The 21,672-nt window shown below is 40.5% G+C and overlaps 1 protein-coding gene and 1 long non-coding RNA gene across 2 annotated transcripts; one reads left to right on the top strand and one right to left on the bottom strand.

Moving 5' to 3' along the window:
- Positions 1–1,962: 1,962 nt before the first annotated feature.
- Positions 1,963–19,896, bottom strand: Lnp1 (leukemia NUP98 fusion partner 1). Its single transcript, XM_005076730.4, has 3 exons — positions 19,430–19,896; positions 5,469–5,699; positions 1,963–2,373 (listed from the first exon to the last, which is right to left on the bottom strand). The coding sequence occupies exons 1-3, from the start codon at positions 19,589–19,591 to the stop codon at positions 2,224–2,226; spliced, it is 543 nt and encodes a 180-aa protein (XP_005076787.1). The 5' UTR covers positions 19,592–19,896; the 3' UTR covers positions 1,963–2,223.
- LOC121141927 lies at positions 13,944–20,778 on the top strand. The gene is made up of 3 exons (XR_005878895.1): positions 13,944–14,076; positions 14,375–14,482; positions 20,524–20,778. It is a non-coding gene; the product is annotated as an uncharacterized LOC121141927 (long non-coding RNA).
- The last annotated feature ends 894 nt before the right edge of the window (positions 20,779–21,672 follow it).

The following is a 21,672-nucleotide window of genomic DNA, read 5'->3' as shown; positions in this document are numbered from 1 at the left end:
TGCTGCTGGTTTCAGACACTAGGGACACACAAAAATAAATGAGAAATACAAAGTTCTCAATTAAGCTCTTGATTTACATCAGCATAATTTGTTCTAGCCTTATGGGAACAGTTTAGGATTTGAGATTTTTAAATCCAAGAATTTAAGAATAAAGCTAGTGTGTAGTCCAAAATTCCCACCTTATACACTCCCAGTGAAAATTTAAAAAGTGCAATACTGTGATGCACTGTTCCTAATAGCCAAGAAAGAAACAATATGCATTCTATCAGTGACTATGTGGATAAAACCAAACAGAGAGAAATTTGGGGGTTGCTATCACTCTTATAACAACCCAATCTTCCCTGAGCTCAGAAATCCCAAGGAAGATGCCTCAATCCCTTCTGAGGGTGGCTTCCCTCATGACTCAGTCCTCCCATTAAGATTTTACCTTATGTTCTATTACCTCCCACACCACCATGCTCATGGCCAGTCTTAAAATATATGAGCACCAATGCCACAACACTAATCTCGAACCATAGCATCTCTTCCTAATAGATTTCTTCTCCCTCCAACTATGCCTTTACTATCAATTTAATCCATTGAAATTCTTATCTCTTCAGTGAATTTGGGATTTTGTTCTTTACTCTAAACAGAAAACACTATCAAGTTTTGCTTTCTTTTTTTTCTTTCCTTGCTTCCTAAGTTTATACATTAACATACATTTCCTTCACGAGAAACTGTTTTCCTGTCTTCTGTACAGAAACCCCTACTTTTTAAAATTGAGCTATACATTTTTCCCCACTCCCCTTCCTTCTTTCCCCTGGCCACCACACTCCCAATTTACTCGGGAGATCTTCTCTTTTTCCCCTTCCTAGGCAGATCCATCTGTTTCTCTTAGGGTCCTCTTTGTTACCTAGGTTCTCTAGGATTGTGACCTGTAGGCAAGTTGTCCTTTGCTTTATGTCTAATATGCACTTATGAATAAGTACATATTTATTTGTCTTTCCAGGTCTGGATTGCCTCACTCAGCATGGTGTTCTCTAGTTCTGCCCATTTGCCTGCAAATTTCAAGCTGTCATTGTTTTTTGCTACTAAGAAGTACTCCATTGTATAAATGTAGCACATTTTTCTCATCTATTCTTCAGCTGAGGGGCATCTAGGTTGATTCCAGGTTCTGGCTGTTACAAATAATGCTGCAATGAACATAGTTAAGTAAATGTCCTTGTGGTGTGAGCATGTATCCTTTGAATATATGCTCAAAATGGTATCACTGGGTCTTGAAATAGACTGATTCCCAATTTTCTTAGAAACTGACATACTGATTTCCAAAGTGGCTATACAAGTTTGCACTCCTACCAGCAATGGAGGAGTGCTCCCCTTACTCCACATCTTCTCCAGCATAAGCTGTCATCAGAATTTTTGATCTTGGCTATTCTGACAGGTGTAAGATGGTAACTCAGAGTTGTTTTGAATTGCGTTTCTCTGATGACTAAAAATGTTGACCATTTCCTCAAGTGACTTTGAGTCATTTGTGATTCTTCTGTTCCGAGTTCTCTGTTTAGATATGTATCCTAATTTTTATTTGATTAATTGGTCTTTTGATGTCTAGTTTCTTGAGTTCATTGTCAGATGTGGGGTAGGTAAAGATCTTTTTTCACTCCGTAAACTGTCGTTTTGTCTTGTTTACTGCAGTAACAAGAAAGCTAACGGCATGTCCCTTTAGTTCTGACTTTCAGAGAGCCCCAATAGAAGGTGTCACCTCAGTGTAGTAAGGATTGTTTTAAATAATGGGTTAAGACATCCAGTCTAATACTTGGCATGCTAGTTATTAAGTTTCATTAAGTAATGGCTTCTACACAAGTATAATTGCTTGGGATAAGGAAGTACACTCATAGACAACAATGACTTTTGTTCAGAGTGATCTGGGAGGTTGATATGAAAAGGCATTGGTGATGATATACAGGTGACTCATTAGAAAACGCATTTTACAATTTTAGGAATCCTTTTATTCTGCTCAAATACCTTTATTTTTTTCTTACCATAGAAAGACATAAAAAGCAGATTATACACTCAAGATGTCAAAGTCATCTGGAGTGTGACACAAGTCATCTTGAGAAGCAGTCATCCCAACTGCCCACTTCAGTCTCAGCATCTGCAGACACCCTTACAAGCTGACATTCTGGAGGAAGAACTGGGTCTCAGAACAGTCAGTGACATCTGTCACTGAGATGTGGAAACAAAGCATTATTCAGGCCCCTTTTCAATTAGGGGATCCATGGGTGCATCTCCATGTGTCTCCTGCATTGAGTTCCTTCTGTCCTCCAGTTTCTTGTGGGATCTTGTGTCAGTCCCTAGGCAATGTCTTTCGTTTCTATCCTTCCAGCCCTTGGGTCCCTGGAAGAGCATTGGAAAAGTGTAAAATGCACCAGCAGTTGACCATGTCCCACATTTGTCCCAACAACTAGACAGGAATAAAGCTTTGATTTTTGTAGAAGACTTCCATGTATTACTTTCTAATAACAAGTAAACATCAACCCAATTTAACATGTTGATGGTTTTAATCATAAAGCAAAAACAAAAAGGTTTTACTAAATGTTAGTGTAAGGGCTATGTGAAGAGTGCAGTGTTTAGGAAGGACATCCAACCAAAGCAACATTCTCTAGTAGATCGGCTGGGATAGGAGTCATGGAGCCATTTACAGTAAGGACTTCACTTTATTGAACACACACTGTTGTTCTAGGATCAGAATATGCAGCATTAGATGGATTCTACCTTCTAGGTACTCCACATATATGGAGTGAGACAAAGCATCAATACATGAGCCTAAAGGGAAATTAAGAATAGTTAGTGGTGAAATGATAACTCCAATAGGGCTATATGATAAGGAACTTTGGGGGAGGGTTCTTTCATTTTGATGCCCAGGTAGTGCCTTCCAGAGCAAAACAATGGCATTGATAACTGACTTATCCATGTGTATTTATGTAAATACATAACAAACAAGAGAATTCCTTTTCCTTTGTCTTCCTTGAACTAGAAAATTAGGAGGTAAGGACCTGTGAAACATATACTATGATGAGTGGCTGTCATGTGACTGCCTCGGCCCTTCTGGTGCAACTTTACGGAGGTGTCTGGTTCAAGCAGCTGTCATGTTGGCTCCTCTACAGCATAAACAAATAAATTTGCTTTATTTCTCTCCAACATGGATTCTTCTGAAGGTCAGAGAGAGAAACAAGTAATGGGCTGAGATAAAAATTAAGAGAAAATTAAAAATTAGACAAGCTCTGGGAAAGTTCTGACAAAATTTTTCATTCAATCATTCACTAATATTCTTGCAATCAAAATTTAGTCATGGATGTCTCTAGTTCTTAACAGAGCAATATAAAAAGAAAAGTTACAGTGGTGTTTTTTCCAGGTTAGTTTTCCTCTTCCTAAGATTAGATTATCTGTAAGACACTCACAGAGACTAATGGTGAGCACATGATCAAGCCAGCCAGTGAATGGGGGAGGGATTCATGAAGCCCCACACCTAGGTGAGGAGCTATTGACAGCCGATGGTTGCAGAAGAGTCAGTTTTCTTCAGGGATGTGGTCCCTAAGAAGCTGCTGGTGCTCCAGCAATAGATGGTCCTACACACACACACACACACACACACACAGAGAGAGAGAGAGAGAGAGAGAGAGAGAGAGAGAGAGAGAGAGAGAGAGAGAGAGAGAGAGAGAGAGAGAACTAAGTAGACTCATCTGTGGGTTGTTTTTTTTAAGATGGAAAGTGAGCACAGAAAACTGGTAGGAAATAGTGGTTGGGGATAGAGAAGGAATTGGAGGTGAGAAAATAAAGGGGTAGATTTGATCAAAACATATTCCATGCAAGTATAAAATTTTCAAACAATGAAAATGTTTAAAATAATGAGCCTAAAGTGTAATGAGACTAATAGTGGCTGATGATGATACAGCTTTATGGGTATGTCATAACCACTGAGCAAACCCTTCACTTGAATGAATTTTAGGGTATTTACATCATATCTCAGTCAAGAGGTTGGAAAAACTATCAGAACTATATATTTTCTGTTTCATTTGGAAATCAGAACAGTCCAATTTGAGATTTAATGCCAAAATAGAAGAATTTAGACAGGCATGTTGGCATATGCCTGAAATTACAGCACTCGGGAGGCTGAGGTAGGAGAATCAAATGTTCAAGGCCAGTCTGGGCTATGTAGTAAGCTCAAGGACAACTGGGCATCACAGAAAAATCCCCTATCAAGAAAGGAGGGAAGGACAAGAAGAAGGAAAAAGAGCAGAGGATGAGAAGGGGGTACGGAAGGGAAGGGAAAGGGAAGGAAGGAAGAGAAGGATGGGGAAGAGGACGAAAGGAAAGGAATTAACTATAATGCAATCTAACATTGTTGGTGAAGAGCAGGACGCAGATGCAGTTTGGGCCTCTTCATGCTCAGATTTATAAAAATATTAAATCTACATGTTAGTACGATTTGGTCTTTAAACAAAAGGAAACAGTCAATCTTCCTTAGCCCTGAGTTCCAAACTTGTGAATTCAGCCAATAAATTAGCAAACCTAATTAGGGAAAATTGTCTGCACTGAAAATATATAGTTCTTTTTCTTGTTCGTATTCCCTAAACAACACACTGTAACAACAGCACCCATGGCTTGTACATTGTGTTAAACAGTAAAAGTAATCTAGAGATAGACTACATGGAAACTTGTGTGTGTTATCAGGAAATACTATGACATTTTGTAAAAGAGACTTGATCATCCTTTGATTTTTGGTATCATATGTCCTGGCATCTTTGCTAAAAACAATAGTTTAGAATCTCTCCTCTCTCTCTCTCTCTCTCTCTCTCTCTCTCTGTCTCTCTCTCTCTCTCTCTCTCTCTCTCTCTCTCTCTCTGTGTGTGTGTGTGTGTGTATGTGTGTGTGTCTTTCTCCCTCTCTTTGTTTGTGCATTTGTATAAATTTACTGATAAATTCCACTGTTAAATATATATGCTTTGCCAGGCGGTGGTGGCACACGCCTTTAATCCCAGCACTCGGGAGGCAGAGGCAGGCAGATCGCTGTGAGTTCGAAACTGGGCTGGACCGACAGCCTCGAAAACAATACAGAGAAACCCTGTCTCGTAAAAACCAAAAAAAAAAAAATATATATATATATATATCTATGCTTTAAATTTTATTGTCAAATGTCACTATTTAATGCTTCTATGTTAAGACTACTATGTGGATTATTATGCTGGGAAATGTTTAAATGAACATGCATTCTACAATTTTGATTTTACACTGACATTTTACAATATACTCAATTTAGAGCTGATAAGAAATAGATATTTAATGTTAAATTATAATAAAATACTCAATGATGCTTTTAAGTCACTTATCATAAGCTATGAACAAAGAAGTTAGACTTGGCCTCCTCAAAACTGACAAGACAAGAGCTCTGGGCTTCCTTCCCTATGGCTCAAATATGTTCTGCCACATACCGAAGAGGGAGAGTGCTTGGCTCGAAGGCATAGGTGCTGTTCAAAGGATTCTGAAAATTCCTGCATTTGGGGATGATTTCCTCTTTGTGATCCCATTGGCTCCTTGAATGACCCATCCACTGAGCATTTTCTGTGATACCGCATGGGAAGATGGGTTCGGGATCCATGGTCCTCATGAGAATGTCGTCTAGGGTGGCAGTCAGGTGATGTAATGCTGGGCAATGCAGGAAACTAGGAATATAGAAATTTCTTAAGTTTTCTTCAAAATGGGTATGAACAATACTAACACAAAGACATGATACACATAAAATAACAACTAAAGAAATCACGTTTTAGGAAAATTTTATCTTCTTTCTCAGTAAGAGCTTCTCCTGCCATAAGGCATCAGAATCAGTGGTTAAAATATCATGCAGAGTATCTCCAGACTACCATTGTTGCTTGTTCTTCTACCAACGGCAGTGGAGGGCTCCAAGCCTTGACTGAAATAGTTAGAACATTCCTTTAAAAGTTTTAGTGACACTACAAATGTTTTATAAATAATGTAAAGATGAATGTTTATGGGCTTTTAAAAAGAAAATAATGGAGGAATTATGAGGAACCATTGATTTAACTTATGAAGTCACTACTACATATCAGAAGCTGTATAAAATTAAGCTTATATGAAGATGTCAAAATCCTACACATTATCAATGCCTAGCAAATATACAGAGCAAACACAATCCAATCATAAAAGCTTCTAGACAAGGGGATCATATAATACAATGACATCAGTGTTGAGATCACAATTTGAAAACAAATGAAGGCTAGAAAACAAATTTCCTGAAAGAATTGTGACACTCAGTTTTTCTCACACACCAGCCCACTTCAGTGTAGACTTTGTACTGGAGACATTTATCTCCATGTTGTCAAATTCTGCACACTGTTTAGTCTATCTCAGTCATTGAGTCATATTTAACTCAGTTTCTCATGGGGTCCTTCTGGAAACATGCTTCTCTCTCCCCCTTGCATCACCGTACATCTTTAGCTTCCTTAGATCTGTCTGTCATAGCAGCTCAGATATTCTGGTCACGTATCCCCTCATCTCTTGAGTGTGTGGGGAGAGGGTCCCCAAGCCTCTAGATTAGTCCCTTCCTTATTTTTCTCTTTTCATTCTACACTGCCTCCCTACACCTGTCTGGACATCAATTTCTAACTATAATCCTAATTTATATAAGTAATGCTGACCTCTCCCCTGAGCTGCCTATTCAACTTCCGGTGGTGTTCCATAGACTCTCATATATATATATATATATATATATATATATATATATATATTATACATATATGAGCTGTAGAAGGCCATTGTTTTGGATCAGGCATCTGAATGGTCTTCCAACAGATCAGGCTAAAATGAAAATAGAGTCACCCATGCTAAATCTCCAAGTTGTTGAACTAAGAATTCAGAAGAAATGAGACAGCTGAATTTCTCAAGCAGGCTGATTTCAATGGACATGCTAATGAAGCAACCCTGGTTTGATCTTTATGCAAAAATTGAGACCTGAAGTATCTTCACATTAACCAATAAGCCATTTTCCTACTGTCACCCTATCCAGCCTTTTAATAAAAGAAACTTGGAAATAATTAATCTGATTTTCCCTTTGTTTCTGCTGTATTTATAACTAATCTCAGTCTATCAGAACATGGGTTACATTCTGTAGAATGCAGATGAAAACACAATGGTGAATATACTAGCAACGTCTTCTCAATAGATGCATCAATTTGAGTAGTATTCATACACCAAACTTCAGGAGCTAAGGGAGCCAGGAGAGAGTACATTGGCACCTGATTTTCAGTAGGTAAGAGGGAAAGACATGTTAAAGAAGACAAGAACAGTAATCGATATCCTTCCTCTTCCAACTCTAAACAATGTGCAGCCTGTGGAAGGGAGAGGGACTAAATCAAGCCCTTAGACTTGAAAACCAGCATCTGGCCCCTGCAGCGAAATCTAGTGCCAGGAGCTCCACAGTCCCTGCCCCCAAAACAGTGCACACAGATTAAACTTGTAGAACCATGTTAGACAAACACCAAGGCGCCCTCTGCCCTTACCTATGAGCAGCGGAAGAAGAAAAAGGTAACACATTATGGAACAGGATAAAGTTACTACAAAACTTTGCATTGTAGTTCAGGGCCAGTGTTTGCTGCAGTGAAACTCACATCAAATGGAAACCAAGGTTCTAGATTTAAGCCTAGTCTTATAGAATAAACCTGTCGGCATCCCCTAGCATCTAGTGAAGATTGGTACACAGATGGACAGGTCTGTGTTTCATCTTATTTCCTTACCAGGCATGGAGTAGGTAAGTATACCTACCTATATTGAGACTTCCCATCTTTGTGACTGTAGGAGCCAGACTAAAGCTACCCAGTGTAGCATCAGCCTAGAAAGCCAAGGGACTGTATTGACAAAACTACTTACAATGTAAGACAGCACAATAGGGAGCAAGAATATGTTTACTAAGGATACAGATGGTGTGAAGACAGGACTGTCTTAGAACTCAGTGACAGACTAGTGGTCCAGTGCCACAGTCAGAACCTCCGCAACAGTCTCAATGCCAGAGAGATGCACACCACACAGCCATCACTACACTGTGCAACAATCTTTGTGCACTGTAAATATGTGTTGCTCTCATTGTCAATAAAAAGCTGAGTGGCTGATGGCTAGGCAAGATTTTCGGGCCAGAAAGAACACTGGGAAGAATGAGGGTGAAGTCAAAGGAGCCACCAGCCAGATGGAAAGGAAGCAGGACATGCAGGAGAGGTAAAAGCACGAGGCTCGGGTAGCACATAGATGAAGTTTTAAGAGCTAGTTAGGAATAAGCCTGAGCTACCAACCAAGCATTTATAATTAACAAGAAATCTTTGAGTAGTTATTTGAGAAGCAGCTTGCAGAACAGAGCTGATCTAGGTCGCAGCAAAAAAACTCACCTACAGGAATGACGGAAGAGGAGGGGGGGAAATGTATAGCTCAATTAAAAAATGGTCATTAAATTAAAAAAAAAACCACTGATGACAGCTTGTGTTGGAGAGGATGTGAAGAAAGAGGAACACTCCTCTGTTGCTGTACAAGTGCAAACTTGTACAACCACTGTGGAAATCAGTATGGCAGTTTCTCAGAAAATTAGGGATCAACCTGCCTCAAGACCCTGCAATACCACTGTTGGGCATATACCCAAAGGAGGCACGTTCACACCACAAGGACATTTGCTCAATTATGTTCATAGCAACATATTTGTAATAGCCAGATCTTGGAAATAACCTAGATGACCCTCAACTGAAGAATAGATAAAAATTGTAGTACATTTACACAATGAAGTACTACTCAGCAGTAAGAAAAATGACATCCTAAAATTTGCACACAAATGGACAGACCTAGCAAAAAAAAAAAAAAAACCATCCTGAGTGAGGTAATCTAGGCCCGGAAACACAAATATAGTATGTACTCACTCATAAGTGGATACCAGACATAAAGCAAAAGATACCCAGCTTACAATCCATAACCCCAGAGAATCTAGAACCCTCTTCCAGAAACAAATGGAAGCAGATACAGAAACCCCCACTAATCATTGGGTCAAGCTCCTGGAGTACAATCTAAGTGAGGGAGCAGAGATAGATAATATGAACAAAGGAGTCAAGATCATGATGGAGAAACCCATGAAATCAGCTGACCCAAGCTAGTGAGAGATCACTGACTCTGGTCTGACAAATGGGGAACCTATATAATACTGAACCCTTAATATAGGTAACAGGGGTGCGGCTGGGAGAATATATGAGGTCTCTGGCACTGGGTCCAAGATTAAACTCTAACGCATAAATGGACTTAGTAGAGCCCATTCTATATGGAGAGATACCTTGTTCAGCCTAGACACAGGGGTGTGGGTGGTGGGAAGGTGTCTTGGTCCTGCCTCAACGAGATGATAGGACAGACTTAGCAGACTTCCTAAGGGAGGCCTTACCCTTCTCCAAGGAGCAGATGGGAGGTGAGGGGAAGTGGGAGAAGTGGGAGGAGAGGAGGGAGGAGGAATTGTAATGTAACAAATAAATTAATAAAAAGTGTTTTGTAAAAAAACTCTGCCTACAACACTATCTGGAGCTGGTTATAACAGTCTGGAAGTGTATAGCAGTGTGGCCCTTTGTCTTGCATGGGTGCTGCGCTGCCTCCATAGGCTTTGAGCTTGGGCTGAGCGTGTGAGCCAACATTCTAGTGTCGGGGATCACATAACTGCTTATTGCAGCTTTCCCAAAAGTCCAAACAGTGTAACACGTAGAGAAAACTTTCCACTTAGGGAATGTGAAGGAAGGTGAGCACCAAACTGAGGCCTGAGACTTAAAACTGGTCCTTCCACAGTCTAACTACAGCCAGGGACTATGGACAAGCCCTTGATCTACTCCAGCCAAGGAGCAAGCTGTGGGAACACAGCACCTTTTTTAGATACCACTTAATTCATGCTACACAGCACACCAATTTGGGGTTTGGAACAAAACTGAGCTTGGATTTCCCTCTAGTGTTGAAATACAGTAACACAGTAATACAGTGAGTTTTTTTTTTTTAACAATTTGGAGTGCCATCTAGTGATAAAAATGGCAGAAGTAACTTTAGGTTTGGGAAATGAAGCAGGCACACACAAAACTATACAATAAAAGCTATACAACAACAACAACAAAATGCTATACAACAAAAATACATGTACAAACAAATGCCTAATCCTTCAATGTGCAGACAGCATTGCACATCAATAAGAACTGGCAGAGATTCATGATCTCATCTAGCATTCAAAATATGGTGACAGAAATCTACTACATTAGTCTTGGTAGTAAACCCTAGTGGAATCTCAAAGGAGCTGTTTCAGTAAACCCAATGAGCATGCAGAAAACACAGAGAAATGATTTAATACTCTAGTAAAGAAATTTCACAGAAACATGAAGGCAATTTTTAAGAATAAAACTAAAATCTTTGGGTGAATATAACATTAAGCAAATCTTAAAACACAATGAGAGGCACCAAGAGTAGAATAGACCCAACAGAAGAAAGAACACAGAGGGTGAAGACAGGCTACTTGGAAATATAGAGAAGTTGTAAGAAGGAAGAATGAGGGGAGTATGGGATCTACTGGGTGACATGAGCAGAGGAAGTACTCAACTTGTCAGGACTTAAGAAAACCTGTGAATATCAAAGGGAACACTTTCAAGTTATAAAAGAAAATTCCCCAAGCACAGAGATGAAAATTAGACACCCAGGTCAAAAGTCATAGCCAGATTTATCTCAGACAAATGTACTATAGCTTATAATCAGTTCCCCCAAACACACACAAATGTACTGTAACTTACAGTCAGTTTCCCCGAACACTCCACATGAGTTAAAGAGAATTTTCCAAAGGTTAGAGATAAAGCAGAAGACTCCAAAGTAAGAATAATAAAAGAAAAAGAAACAAATAATGGGTAGGGAGGAGTAGTCAATGCACGGGACACCTTATTTCTCTATAGAAAAGTTATACAACTTTCGTGGGACTGCGGAGAAATCAAACCTGACAACCAAAAATAATGTGCCTGGAACTTTAGAAATGCTGGACAGGTAGAGACATTCCTGAATAAATTAAACCTGAGTACATACATTCCCATAAACATCTCAAACAAAACAAAAAAATTAAGAGACTTTCCTGAACATTTAAAAAAAAAACAAAGTAGAGAGGAGTCCCCTAAGTTGAGAGAAACACACTCATGAGAAAGAAGAAAGCACTAGATGACATAAAATTCACTGGAAAAATTCACAATTCAGACAAGCTCAGGGTGGTCTAACCCCCAAAACATGGTGTGAACCCCATGCACGGGTTTGGTGTGAAGACTAAGGAACAAGGCAACTAGGATAATAAGTGCATTGATCTGCTAAGAAGTAGACAGCGCACAGAAAGTAAAAAGGGGCATCACAAGAGGAACTGTGAAGAAATTGAATGAATACGCAGGGGTCTTGCATTATATATAAAAATATATATATTTACCTATTGCTTATCTTTAAAATAATGGCAATGGTTATCATTCCATGATAATTCATTATAACTAACGGGTTTTATTTTATGAATTGAATTGCTGCTGAATTTTAGAACTAAAAATGAAACCAAATAAAATAATCACATTATTATAATTTTGTTTTTGAAGGTGTCCCATCATAATTCATCCCAGGAGAGCTCCGTCAGCATCCCCACGCTCAGTGGATGGCAGTCCCATTGACTTGGTTTCAGGACACTGTCTGAGGAACTGCCCCCAATATTCGGATGTGAGGTCAGCAGATTCCCCTTCTCCAGGGTCTCTCAAGACCAATCACTCTTTAGTCCAAGCCATCATCATCATTTTTTATTAGATGAGTATTGTTTGCCTAACGCACACTCCTGGGAGTTTATATCTTCTATCTACTCCCACTTCCTTTGCTTTCCCCTTCCCAAAGCAAACAGCGTAGTTAAAACGACGACTCTGATACGTCATCTTTTCATTTTGCACCACCTCAGCTGAGTGACTCGGCCGCCGTGGTCTTTAGTGAGTGCTCCAGCTTTCCACTCTTGGACAGGACAGTGCTATGGGGGGACTCCTCCCTACAGGGATCTCTTTCACCACCATCACTCTTCCCTTCCCTAAGGGCTGTGGAAATCACTGATGAAAGCAGAGTGTGGTGACTCAGGAGGCACAGGCATAGTGATATCTGTGAGTTCTAAGCCAGCCAGATAACATAGTAGGCCCTAACTTGTTAAAATAAAAAAACACTGACACAAAGATGTCCTTTATCACACCAAACCCAGACAAAATTCAACGAGCAAGTCAGGAGAGATATGTATTCATACTCTCCCTGCTGACTATTTGTCTTGGGAGTTTCCCCACAAAACAGCCAAATGTACAAAACCCACTTGAAAATACTGTATAAGAGTAAGGCAAACGGGAGAGGATGAGAAAAAGCCACCTTGAGAAATTTCCTGCGTGGCACAAGGCTGATTCAGCTCCAGCCAAGGAACCATAAACAGTTCCAAGGAGCTCCCAAACTGTGCCCACCCCGGTCAAAGTGACCCCATTCAGGTGGTCAGGAAATGACTAATTTTGGTAAATAGCATCTTCTTGTCACAACTGTCCTTGTGGGAAACCATTAGTAACAATTTGGAAATTCCCCTAGCCCCCACGTCAGTGAATCCAAAGGTCACCTACTCTTACCCAGTCCTGAACAGCCAAGGCACGTACCACCCTGCTTGTGGTTTTTTCCTTTAAAATCCCCTTGTAATTGAGGCCAGGCACCCTTTTCCTGCAGGTGCTATGCCAGTTTGCTGTACAGAGTCCCTGATGAGTCTTGTAGCTTAACATTAAACTTTGTGTGTTTGCATCAGTGAGTCGGTTCCTTGCTCTTTTGGGGGTCTCATGAACTTGGCATAACATATATAAAGGATGACTTTCGTACCTCTTACACAAATCCATACTTATGTGAAAGAGTTCATACTTTTTTTCACAATTGCAACGATTCTGCCGAGACACTTTCCAACAATAGCACCACCAATGAGCAAATGGCGACTCCTCTGTGTGTCTTCAAGAATGAAAGCCTTTGTCTACAACAGACCCATGTGAGTTCCTCCCCTTTTGCTAATAAAAAGCTTTACTGATGCTTCCCTCATCCCGTGTACCTGAGGCCTGACAGAGTGTGAATCCTAGACTGTAATTGGTTTACTCATTCCCACCTGCACATTTTCTTTATATTGTTGCTTGTTTCCCAGCCATTCTTTCAACTTTGACCTGGGTAATCATTTTCACTCTCAGAAGAAACAGCAATTGCCTATAGGGCCGTTCTCAGCCACTATAGTTGGGTCAGGTCTCTAGCAGAGGCTGTCCCAGAATCCCACAGTTCTCCTTTGTGATACACAAGTGTAACCAGTGATCTGGCTAATTGTGCTCAGTGTGTCTCTTCACCATTTGGCCATTTGCTCTATCAAATGTTGTAGAACCTGGCCCCTTGACTTGTTCATACCGTGAGTTAGATGTGCAGTGTGGGTCGTGTTGCTCCAAAACTCATATACTGAAGCTCTCGGTAACTCAGATTGTGACTGTATTTAGCAGCAGGGCCTTTAGCAGTAGGGCCTTTATAGAAGCAATTTAGTTAAGGAGATCTCTAGAAGGATCCCACTTCACTGGTGTCTTATGAGAAAGAGAAACATGGGTGCACAGGAAGACAGGAACTCACGATAGAGAAGTCACAACAAGACCCAGTAAAGAAGGTACCACTTCAACCAAAGTAGAGGTACCCTAAGTTCCAGAACCCAAAGAAAATGAATTTTCGACGTCTTCACCACCCAGGCTATGGGACTAACAAGCAACTCAGCTATATGGAATCTTACTCTCACTTATCACAATGGTTAGAATTTTAACTCTTCTGAGATCCCTGGGGTAGGTCTATCAGTGTGTTTGCTTTGGATCAGACGCAGTACTTGGTGCTGTGGAAAAGGTAGAGAGTAGATAGGCTCAGTACTCACTCTTCAGTCAGGGTTTAAGAGACAGGCATCGCACAAACAGGACATATGACTCCATTTTAGCCAAACGGCATGATTTTTAGGTAAGCTTGTCCAACTTTTTGATCTTGCAATACAACACCATCTTCAAAGTCCATACTTAGGTTCTCATGATCAAGGTACCAAAACAACAAAAAAAGGGAAATAAATACCTTAGTGTTTTAAGTACCTCAATGTTTCATGTTGGGTGGTGTTCACAATTGTTCTCAGTTGCGTTCTCAGACCAGAACATATATATATATATATATATATATATATATATATATATATATGTATATATATATATATACATACACACACATATTTGAAGCAAGAAAAATGTCAGCTATTTATATTTACAAGGTGCTGGGTACCTGGATGGGGAGTAAAGGAGACCTCTGTGAACATATGATGGCCAAGTTATAACTGAAGAAGCTCAGAGGGGAAACACAGACTGCTTTGTACCTAAAGGTGAGCCCACATTATCACAGAAGGAGTTTGCTGTTGGGCTATGTAGTAAGGAGGGCCTAGGAAGGGATGGAGGACTTGGTTGTGGAGTTAAATGGGATTGCAGTAGGGCTGTAAAGCTGGTGGGCAATGATAATGCAGCCTAAACCATCTAATGTTTGCTGTGGGATGTGAGGTATTTTCTTCCTTCTCCTTGTAGTATTCTAACAGCTTTCTTCAGCAATGTTATATGATATCTAATAATACCTGATGCTGTGTTGAGTGTTTATGTACTGAATCTCGTGGTACCTTCCCATTTATGGAAATCTGAGCAAAGATATTAAGGACTTCGTTTGCAGCCACACTGCCAGTGGAAGCAGAAGACTATAACATGAAAATAAAATACCCAGAGACAGACATCAGGGTTCAAGATGAAGACCAGGGAAGCAAAGCAGCCAGCCACTAGCTCTCACTCTAGCTCGGATTGAAAGGGCTGATCCAGGCACGCAAGTCTCAAACTGCTGCCTCTCCTCAGTGTGGCTGAAGAACGAATGCCTCTCTGAGACCTTGCTTCTGTCTTACATATTTCCACAATGTTGGGATTAAAGGTGTGAGCTGTAATTCTCTTTTACACTCACTCACTCTTGTCTAGATCTGGGTGGCCTTGTACTCACACAGATCTGTCTACTTGTTAATCCTGAGTCCATGGATTAAAGGTGTGAACCACCATCTCCTAGTTTCTAGCAGCTAGGATTAAAGGTGTGTGCTTGGCTTCTATGGCTTGTGGCTGACTTTGTTTTTCTGAATCCTCAGGCAAGCTTTAATAAATAACGAAAAATGCATCACCACAAAAGGCGACAGCAGGAATTCCTTCCAAACCTGCTGCCTCCTCTCCTGCATAGCAGTTTCCCACTGTAGCATCCCAGAGAGGAGAGTAAGGGCCACAGAGAACTGTTAAAAGTTCCACTATCGTCCTTCTCTCCCTTGAGCTACAGAATGGCTACCTTTTAACATTGAATATGAATATAATGAAAATACGAGAACTCATTCTCTGCGGATCATAAAATATTGCAGTAGTTTTTCTTTCCAGCTTTTTGAGAGATACCCTTGGGTCCAGTCCCAGTGTACCCTTTTGGTGAACAACCACAGGAGAACTGCTCCTGGAATGAGTGTGTAACAGCCCTTAGGATCATCACAGGCAAAGATTATTAATATTTTGAGAATTTACTACTTTAATTTGAAAATATGCTAAAGAATATAAAATAGAGAAATATGACCTGAAGAAAGAAAAAGAGAATCCTGGGTGTGGATGGGTAGACTTCACAGGGACAGTCATACATAGTGTCTACCGTGGAGCATGAGGGCACTGAAGATTCTTCAGCGTTCAGGGCACTCAGTCTCCTTTCCAAATGCTGTTTCGTGTCGTCCATGGCCCTCTCACACGGGGCTCAGATGATGCAGAACGAGAGTGCAAGAACTGTAACAAGCTGTGGAGGTGAGTAGACTACCGAATCCACTACACTATCAGAAATGCATCCACAGGATGAGCAGAATAAATGGTTGACATGGAAACAGATTTACCTCTGTTTTGCATCCCAGTGATGATGAAAGAGAATGTATAACAGACTTCATCTTACCTTCTTTTTTCCCACCTAACACAATATGGTAAAGCTAGATTTCTTCAAGTCTTTAAATTAGGAATCACAGGTTAAGTCTGAACAAAAAGCCATGTTCTATGAGAAGGACTGACTTTCTCTCGACCAGCTTATATTTTCTACTAGACTAAAATTTCCACAAGCATTAGAGACCATGTTTTGCACACTACCTGGAACAAAATATGTGTTTAAAAAATACATTGAGTGAATTAATCTTCTACTACTGTATTGTTGAATCACAGGACTGATGAAGATGGATTAGAAAGCATGTTCCAAACGGGCAAGAAAGAGGAAGCTCTTTCTATTCATTTAATAACAGTGAATCAAGATTATTTAGATTTAGAGAGGGAAGAGGTTTTGATTACAGCAGTGGGAAAGAATAAAAAGGAGAATGACAGAATGTGCTTCCTTATTAATTATTTTCATTGAGATTAAAACATAACACAAAAACTGAAGACCAATATTGTCCAGAACTAGACAGTAAGGCCCTATTGTTGAGGTCACCACATTCTTAAGACATAGAATGTGGAGCCATCAAGCTGGTACTCACCTGCAAGCTATACCCTACTGGTTAATTTTCACAGTGCCAAAAGGCATGCTACTGGAGAAGAAAATAATCATTACTCTTACCCAGATGTTTCCATATGTGAGCTGCAATAACAACGGATCTGGAAAGACATGTCCACTGGTGCAATTGTGGAATGAATGTCACAGAGTAATCAATCACTCTGATTGGATTTAAGATACCTTACCAAGATGAAACCCACACTGGGCACCATTAGTGGGTCAGGAACCAACTGCTAGACTGACCATATATACCCTAGGAGAGAACCTATGACTATTAATCATTATTTCCTATTATTATACCCTTCGACTAATGCATCCTCATCCTTCATCAGAGAAGCTTCTGATTACAGTTGATGATAATCAACACAGAGACCCACCATTGCCCACAGTGCAGAAGACAACTGACTTCAGAATGTCCAGCCCTAAATAGAACATATATACCATACCTCCCCCTGCAAAAGCTCAAGGGTCACTGTGAAAGAGGGGGTAGAAATCATTTAAGAGATTGAGGTGGCAGATGACTTCAAGAAAACTGTCTTTTGGTCACAGTAGGGAAACCAACACATGAACTCAGTGGTTACGACAACATGAAGAAACCTGTGAAAGCTCAAGATAAACCAAATCCCACTGTCAGGGGTGTCAGGCTAGAGGGGGGCCAGTACATTCTTCCACCCCCTAGAGGCAAGCTATTGGCAAGTCCCCCTAGTCATGTAGCTATTGGCAAGTCTCGGCTGCTGGAGGAGGAAATTTTCATTTTCTCCGGTAGTGTTGACTCTGATGGCTTGACCAAGCTGCAGTGGAAGACCACACATCCAAGAACATTTGAGCAGCACCAATTGCAAATTGGTCGTGATAGGGGAAAAGAGGCACGAAGTGGGCTAGGAGGAGAAGTGTGGGCGGATGTGGGAGGAGTTTCAGGAAAGAAGGCAAAAGCAGTCAAAACACATTGTGTGGAATTCTCCAAGAACTAACTTTAAAACGATGCTCCAAAATAAGAAAAAAGCCAGCATATTTGGACAACAGAGCACAGATTGGCATACACATGTGCCGCATCATATATTTACACAAAGGGGAATCAGTGTGCTTATTTTTCTGGAACTCCGGCCATATAGACTGTCTTCTGACTTGGTTCTGTTCCCACAGCCTCTTCTCTATTGTTCTATTAAAGTATATACAGGCATGTTAATCTGCTAATTACAAAGTGGATTATTTATTTGGAGACTCTATCCAGGCTAAATTAAGGAAATGGTCAAATAAGACATAAGCAGAATAATACACTATGTGTATATCCTTGAGAAATGCTGTTGACAATAAATCTGTGGTGTCTCCCCCTCAAAAAAAAACACTGCCACCACAACAAGCTATTTAAAATTAAAATAAAAAATGATAAAAAAGACAAAAAAACACTGCAAGCTAAACATGAATTTTCTAAACAAAGTGTATTATATATGTTTAAAAGTAAAATAATCTCAAGCTTATTTGGGAAGCTATACTTTGTAAAGTGTTACTTTTATTTCCAGACTCCCTGTGACACTAGGAAGCCGTGGCAATAAATAGTAAATCACAAATTCTCTCTCATTATCTTTGCCTGGTTCCCGTACCTGGAAACTTCAAGCTAACTGTACTCTTGGTTCACATATGTTGGAAACCTCACCAGGTCTGAAACATTTGTTTGCACTGAGGTTACATGAGAGCACACCACGCAGACATATACGTAAAAATATAAATGGAAGGTTGGAACTGAGCCTCACAGACAGCCTCCAGTCCCACTTATTCTTCACCTAAGGAAGTGAGGAAGTGCTCCCACACACATTTGCCATTGACCATTCATGTGGTAGGGGGCTTGTTTGGAAATGTGCGGGTCTCAAGAGAAGCCTCATCACTCCAGCTGTTGACCAATGGTAGCAAAAGTAATTCCTTGCACACTTTACCTTACAATCATTGTGTATCTGGGACCCTAGAGATGACCTTAAGTAGGTTTACCCTCGAGCTTACTTTGTCCTGGGTTTTGGTAAGCTGTCTCTACCGGCTGAAATTCTAAGTGACTTGTGACAAAGAAATAGTATTATTATTGCACTGTACCTGTGATGTAGATGCCTATGTGGAGTCTTCCAGAACAGCAGCCAAAGAAAGGAATGTGTTAGCCATCTGCTGAAGAGTCCTAACCTGGCCCAGCCTGCCTACCCGCTCCTAGGAGCTTTCTCTGGCATTGTGCCCTGTGCCTCTGGCTGCTATGAGAAGGGCGTGAGAGCTGTTCCTTCTTTAATCATAAAAGCAATGGCAGAAAAAATTAAAAGCAATGGCAACCCAAAGAAAAGGTGTGTTATACCTGTCAAAGGCAGTGAGCTGCTTTGTGGAATCGCTGGTCTCTCAGAGACGATCATGTACATGAGCTAATTTCACTATTTCAAAACTGGAAGCCACACATTGACCCACAACACCTACACAGAACAACCACGAATTCCCCTCTTTTGGCCTACATAATGTCACTCAGTGATATGATTTCTGATTTATCAGGGACATTAATAGTTCACAATATGTTAGGTTACTGAAAATGAAGAAACTATTACTTAAACCTTAAAAAAAAACTAGTCCTCTTATAGGGCAACTCAAACACATAAAAAGAAATTTTTATAAGAATGGACAAAGGTTTGGAAATATTAACTTGAGCCAAAGAACTCCTCAAACATTTTCTAAGAGAACCCCCCTTCCCTGCCACTCCAGCTCCCCTGACTTTCTGGTAACTCACTGGACAGGGCAGGGACGCCTTCCTGTAGCCGGCTTCACGTGGTCGGTTGCGGTCCCGGAGTCCTCGCTCGTCCTTGTCTCTCCAGCTGTGACCCCAAAAGCTGCTCATCCATTTGGCAAAAGACACATCATCATCATCATCATCAACATCTCTGTTCTCCATGGGAATGTGACTCAAAATATTAAAGGCCTGCCCTGAAGACTGACAGAAATATAGCCCAAGATCTGATGCATCCCACCCAGAACACTAAATGGAACTGGTGTTTGAAACAGTCTCTGATAATGCATCCTTAGAAAAGAAAAATTTACCAAACAACCACTTCATCATCAGGCAGCCTGGAGCAATGTCTATTTATAAGCTGTGCAGCCCACACTCCCCTCCCCCTTGTCTCTTTAAATTGAGAGGCTGTTTAATCCTCTTGTTTCCAGGGCTGTGCCTTGCAGGCTAAGGGCAGGCAGCACAGTCCACTGCCTGGTTTTCTCGGAGCCTCTGTGCCAAAGAGAGGCATGTGGTGGCGTCTCCAGCTGTCAACGGTGATGAAGCGTGACCCTCACAATATGCTCCAGGCTGGCTCACAAATAGGGCCACATTCAAAAGACAGACGACTGCAGTCCGAAAGGTAGTGAGCTGATGGCATGTCACAGCAAAGGACAGATGTTTTTCTAATAAATAAAAACTATATAGAAAAAAAACCTGTCTCCAGGTCAAGTTGGATAGTTTTTTTATTTGTTATCTGTACATACATGGATGTAAGTGACATATATATAAAATATACAAATCTTAAGTGTACAGCTTAATAAATTTTATGCAGGTATACTCCTATGCCACCAGCTACTGTAACTAGCTAATCACAGAACATTTTCAATGTTCCTGCTAACCCTTCCAATCCATATTTTTTTGAAAATGTTACTACATCTGGTGTCTGTCATAAAACTTGTATAAATTTATAGCTCCTGAGTCTCCCTGTTCTTTCTAAAATTAAAAAGCTACATTTCTAGACCTCATACTTTACAGTATCAATGAATACAAGTATTCTTAAATTTTTGATTTTTCATTGCAATTTGTAATTGAGAACTTTGTATCACACTTTGCAGATGAAGAAATTGAGATTCAAATTGATCATCATTTATCCACATTTGAATGACTGCGAAGCACCATAGCCAGGTGCTGTTTTATCATCCTGCTGATATTCTAAGAGATTTGAGGAAATGCTGCAGTCTCAAAGGGAGGGATTCCCAATTAGTTGCCATATGAAAACCCTTCCTGGAGCTGGAAAAGAAGATGGGTTTGAAAACGATTCCAATATTCTTAGAGCTTTGTTTGTAAAATGTGACCTTGTTTTTGATTCTTTCTAAGTGTTATATAGATATTATCTGCAAATAAAATGTTGCCCTCTATAAGATGAAGGAGACTCCTACATCTTAGAAAGTAAACCAACTTACAGGGCTCAGGAAGCACATGGAACTTAGAAGGCTAGGGAAGCACATGGAACTTGCAAGGCTCAGGAAGCACATGGAACTTACAAAGCTCAGGAAGCACATGGAACTTACAAGGCTCAAGTAACCCCTCAGAGTCACAAGATTTTCAAAGTTCTTGCAGGCCATAACGCAGTAAATTACAAATACTAGGATAGCAGTTTCTGGTTGGCCAGCTTCCTGTAAATAGTACAGGGAGCTCTGTGGATGAAGCTTTCATGACTCCTCCTCCACACTGGGCTGGGCTTTTCATTGTTCTGTTGATATGCTTCTGTTAGTAACCCCTCACTTGTTCTCCTGTGTGTGACTCTGATAAACTCACTGTTTCCCTAAGCTATAGTTACTATCATCATTCCTTTGGACTTACATCTGGGTTGAATGGACGTTTAAATTTCTTCAGCTACAGTTAAGACAGCTGAACTGTTACCTAAACAGGGCCCAATTGAAGCAAAGATGAGTTGAGAAGAATAGCTGTATGACACCTGAAATGTTGTATGGCCCATGAGACATTCATGTGAGGATATAACATCTTGAATTACCTTTCCCTGTGTGGTATAGGATGATGTACTGGCTAGTTTTATGCCAACTTAACACAAGCTAAAGTCATCAAGGAGGAGGTAGCCTCAAGAAAATGCCTACATAAGATTAGGCTGTAGGCAAGCCTATAGAGCACTTTCTTAATAACTGATTGATGGAGGAGGATCTAGTCCATTGTGGGTAATGCCATCCCTGGGGTGGTGGTCCTGGGTTCTGTAAGAAAGCTAGCTG

The sequence above is a fragment of the Mesocricetus auratus genome, unplaced genomic scaffold (assembly GCF_017639785.1).
Source record: "Mesocricetus auratus isolate SY011 unplaced genomic scaffold, BCM_Maur_2.0 Super-Scaffold_100008, whole genome shotgun sequence".
Taxonomy (NCBI): domain Eukaryota; kingdom Metazoa; phylum Chordata; class Mammalia; order Rodentia; family Cricetidae; genus Mesocricetus; species Mesocricetus auratus.
Note: the sequence above shows the minus strand (reverse complement) of the source record. Positions and strands in the feature narration are given on the sequence as shown.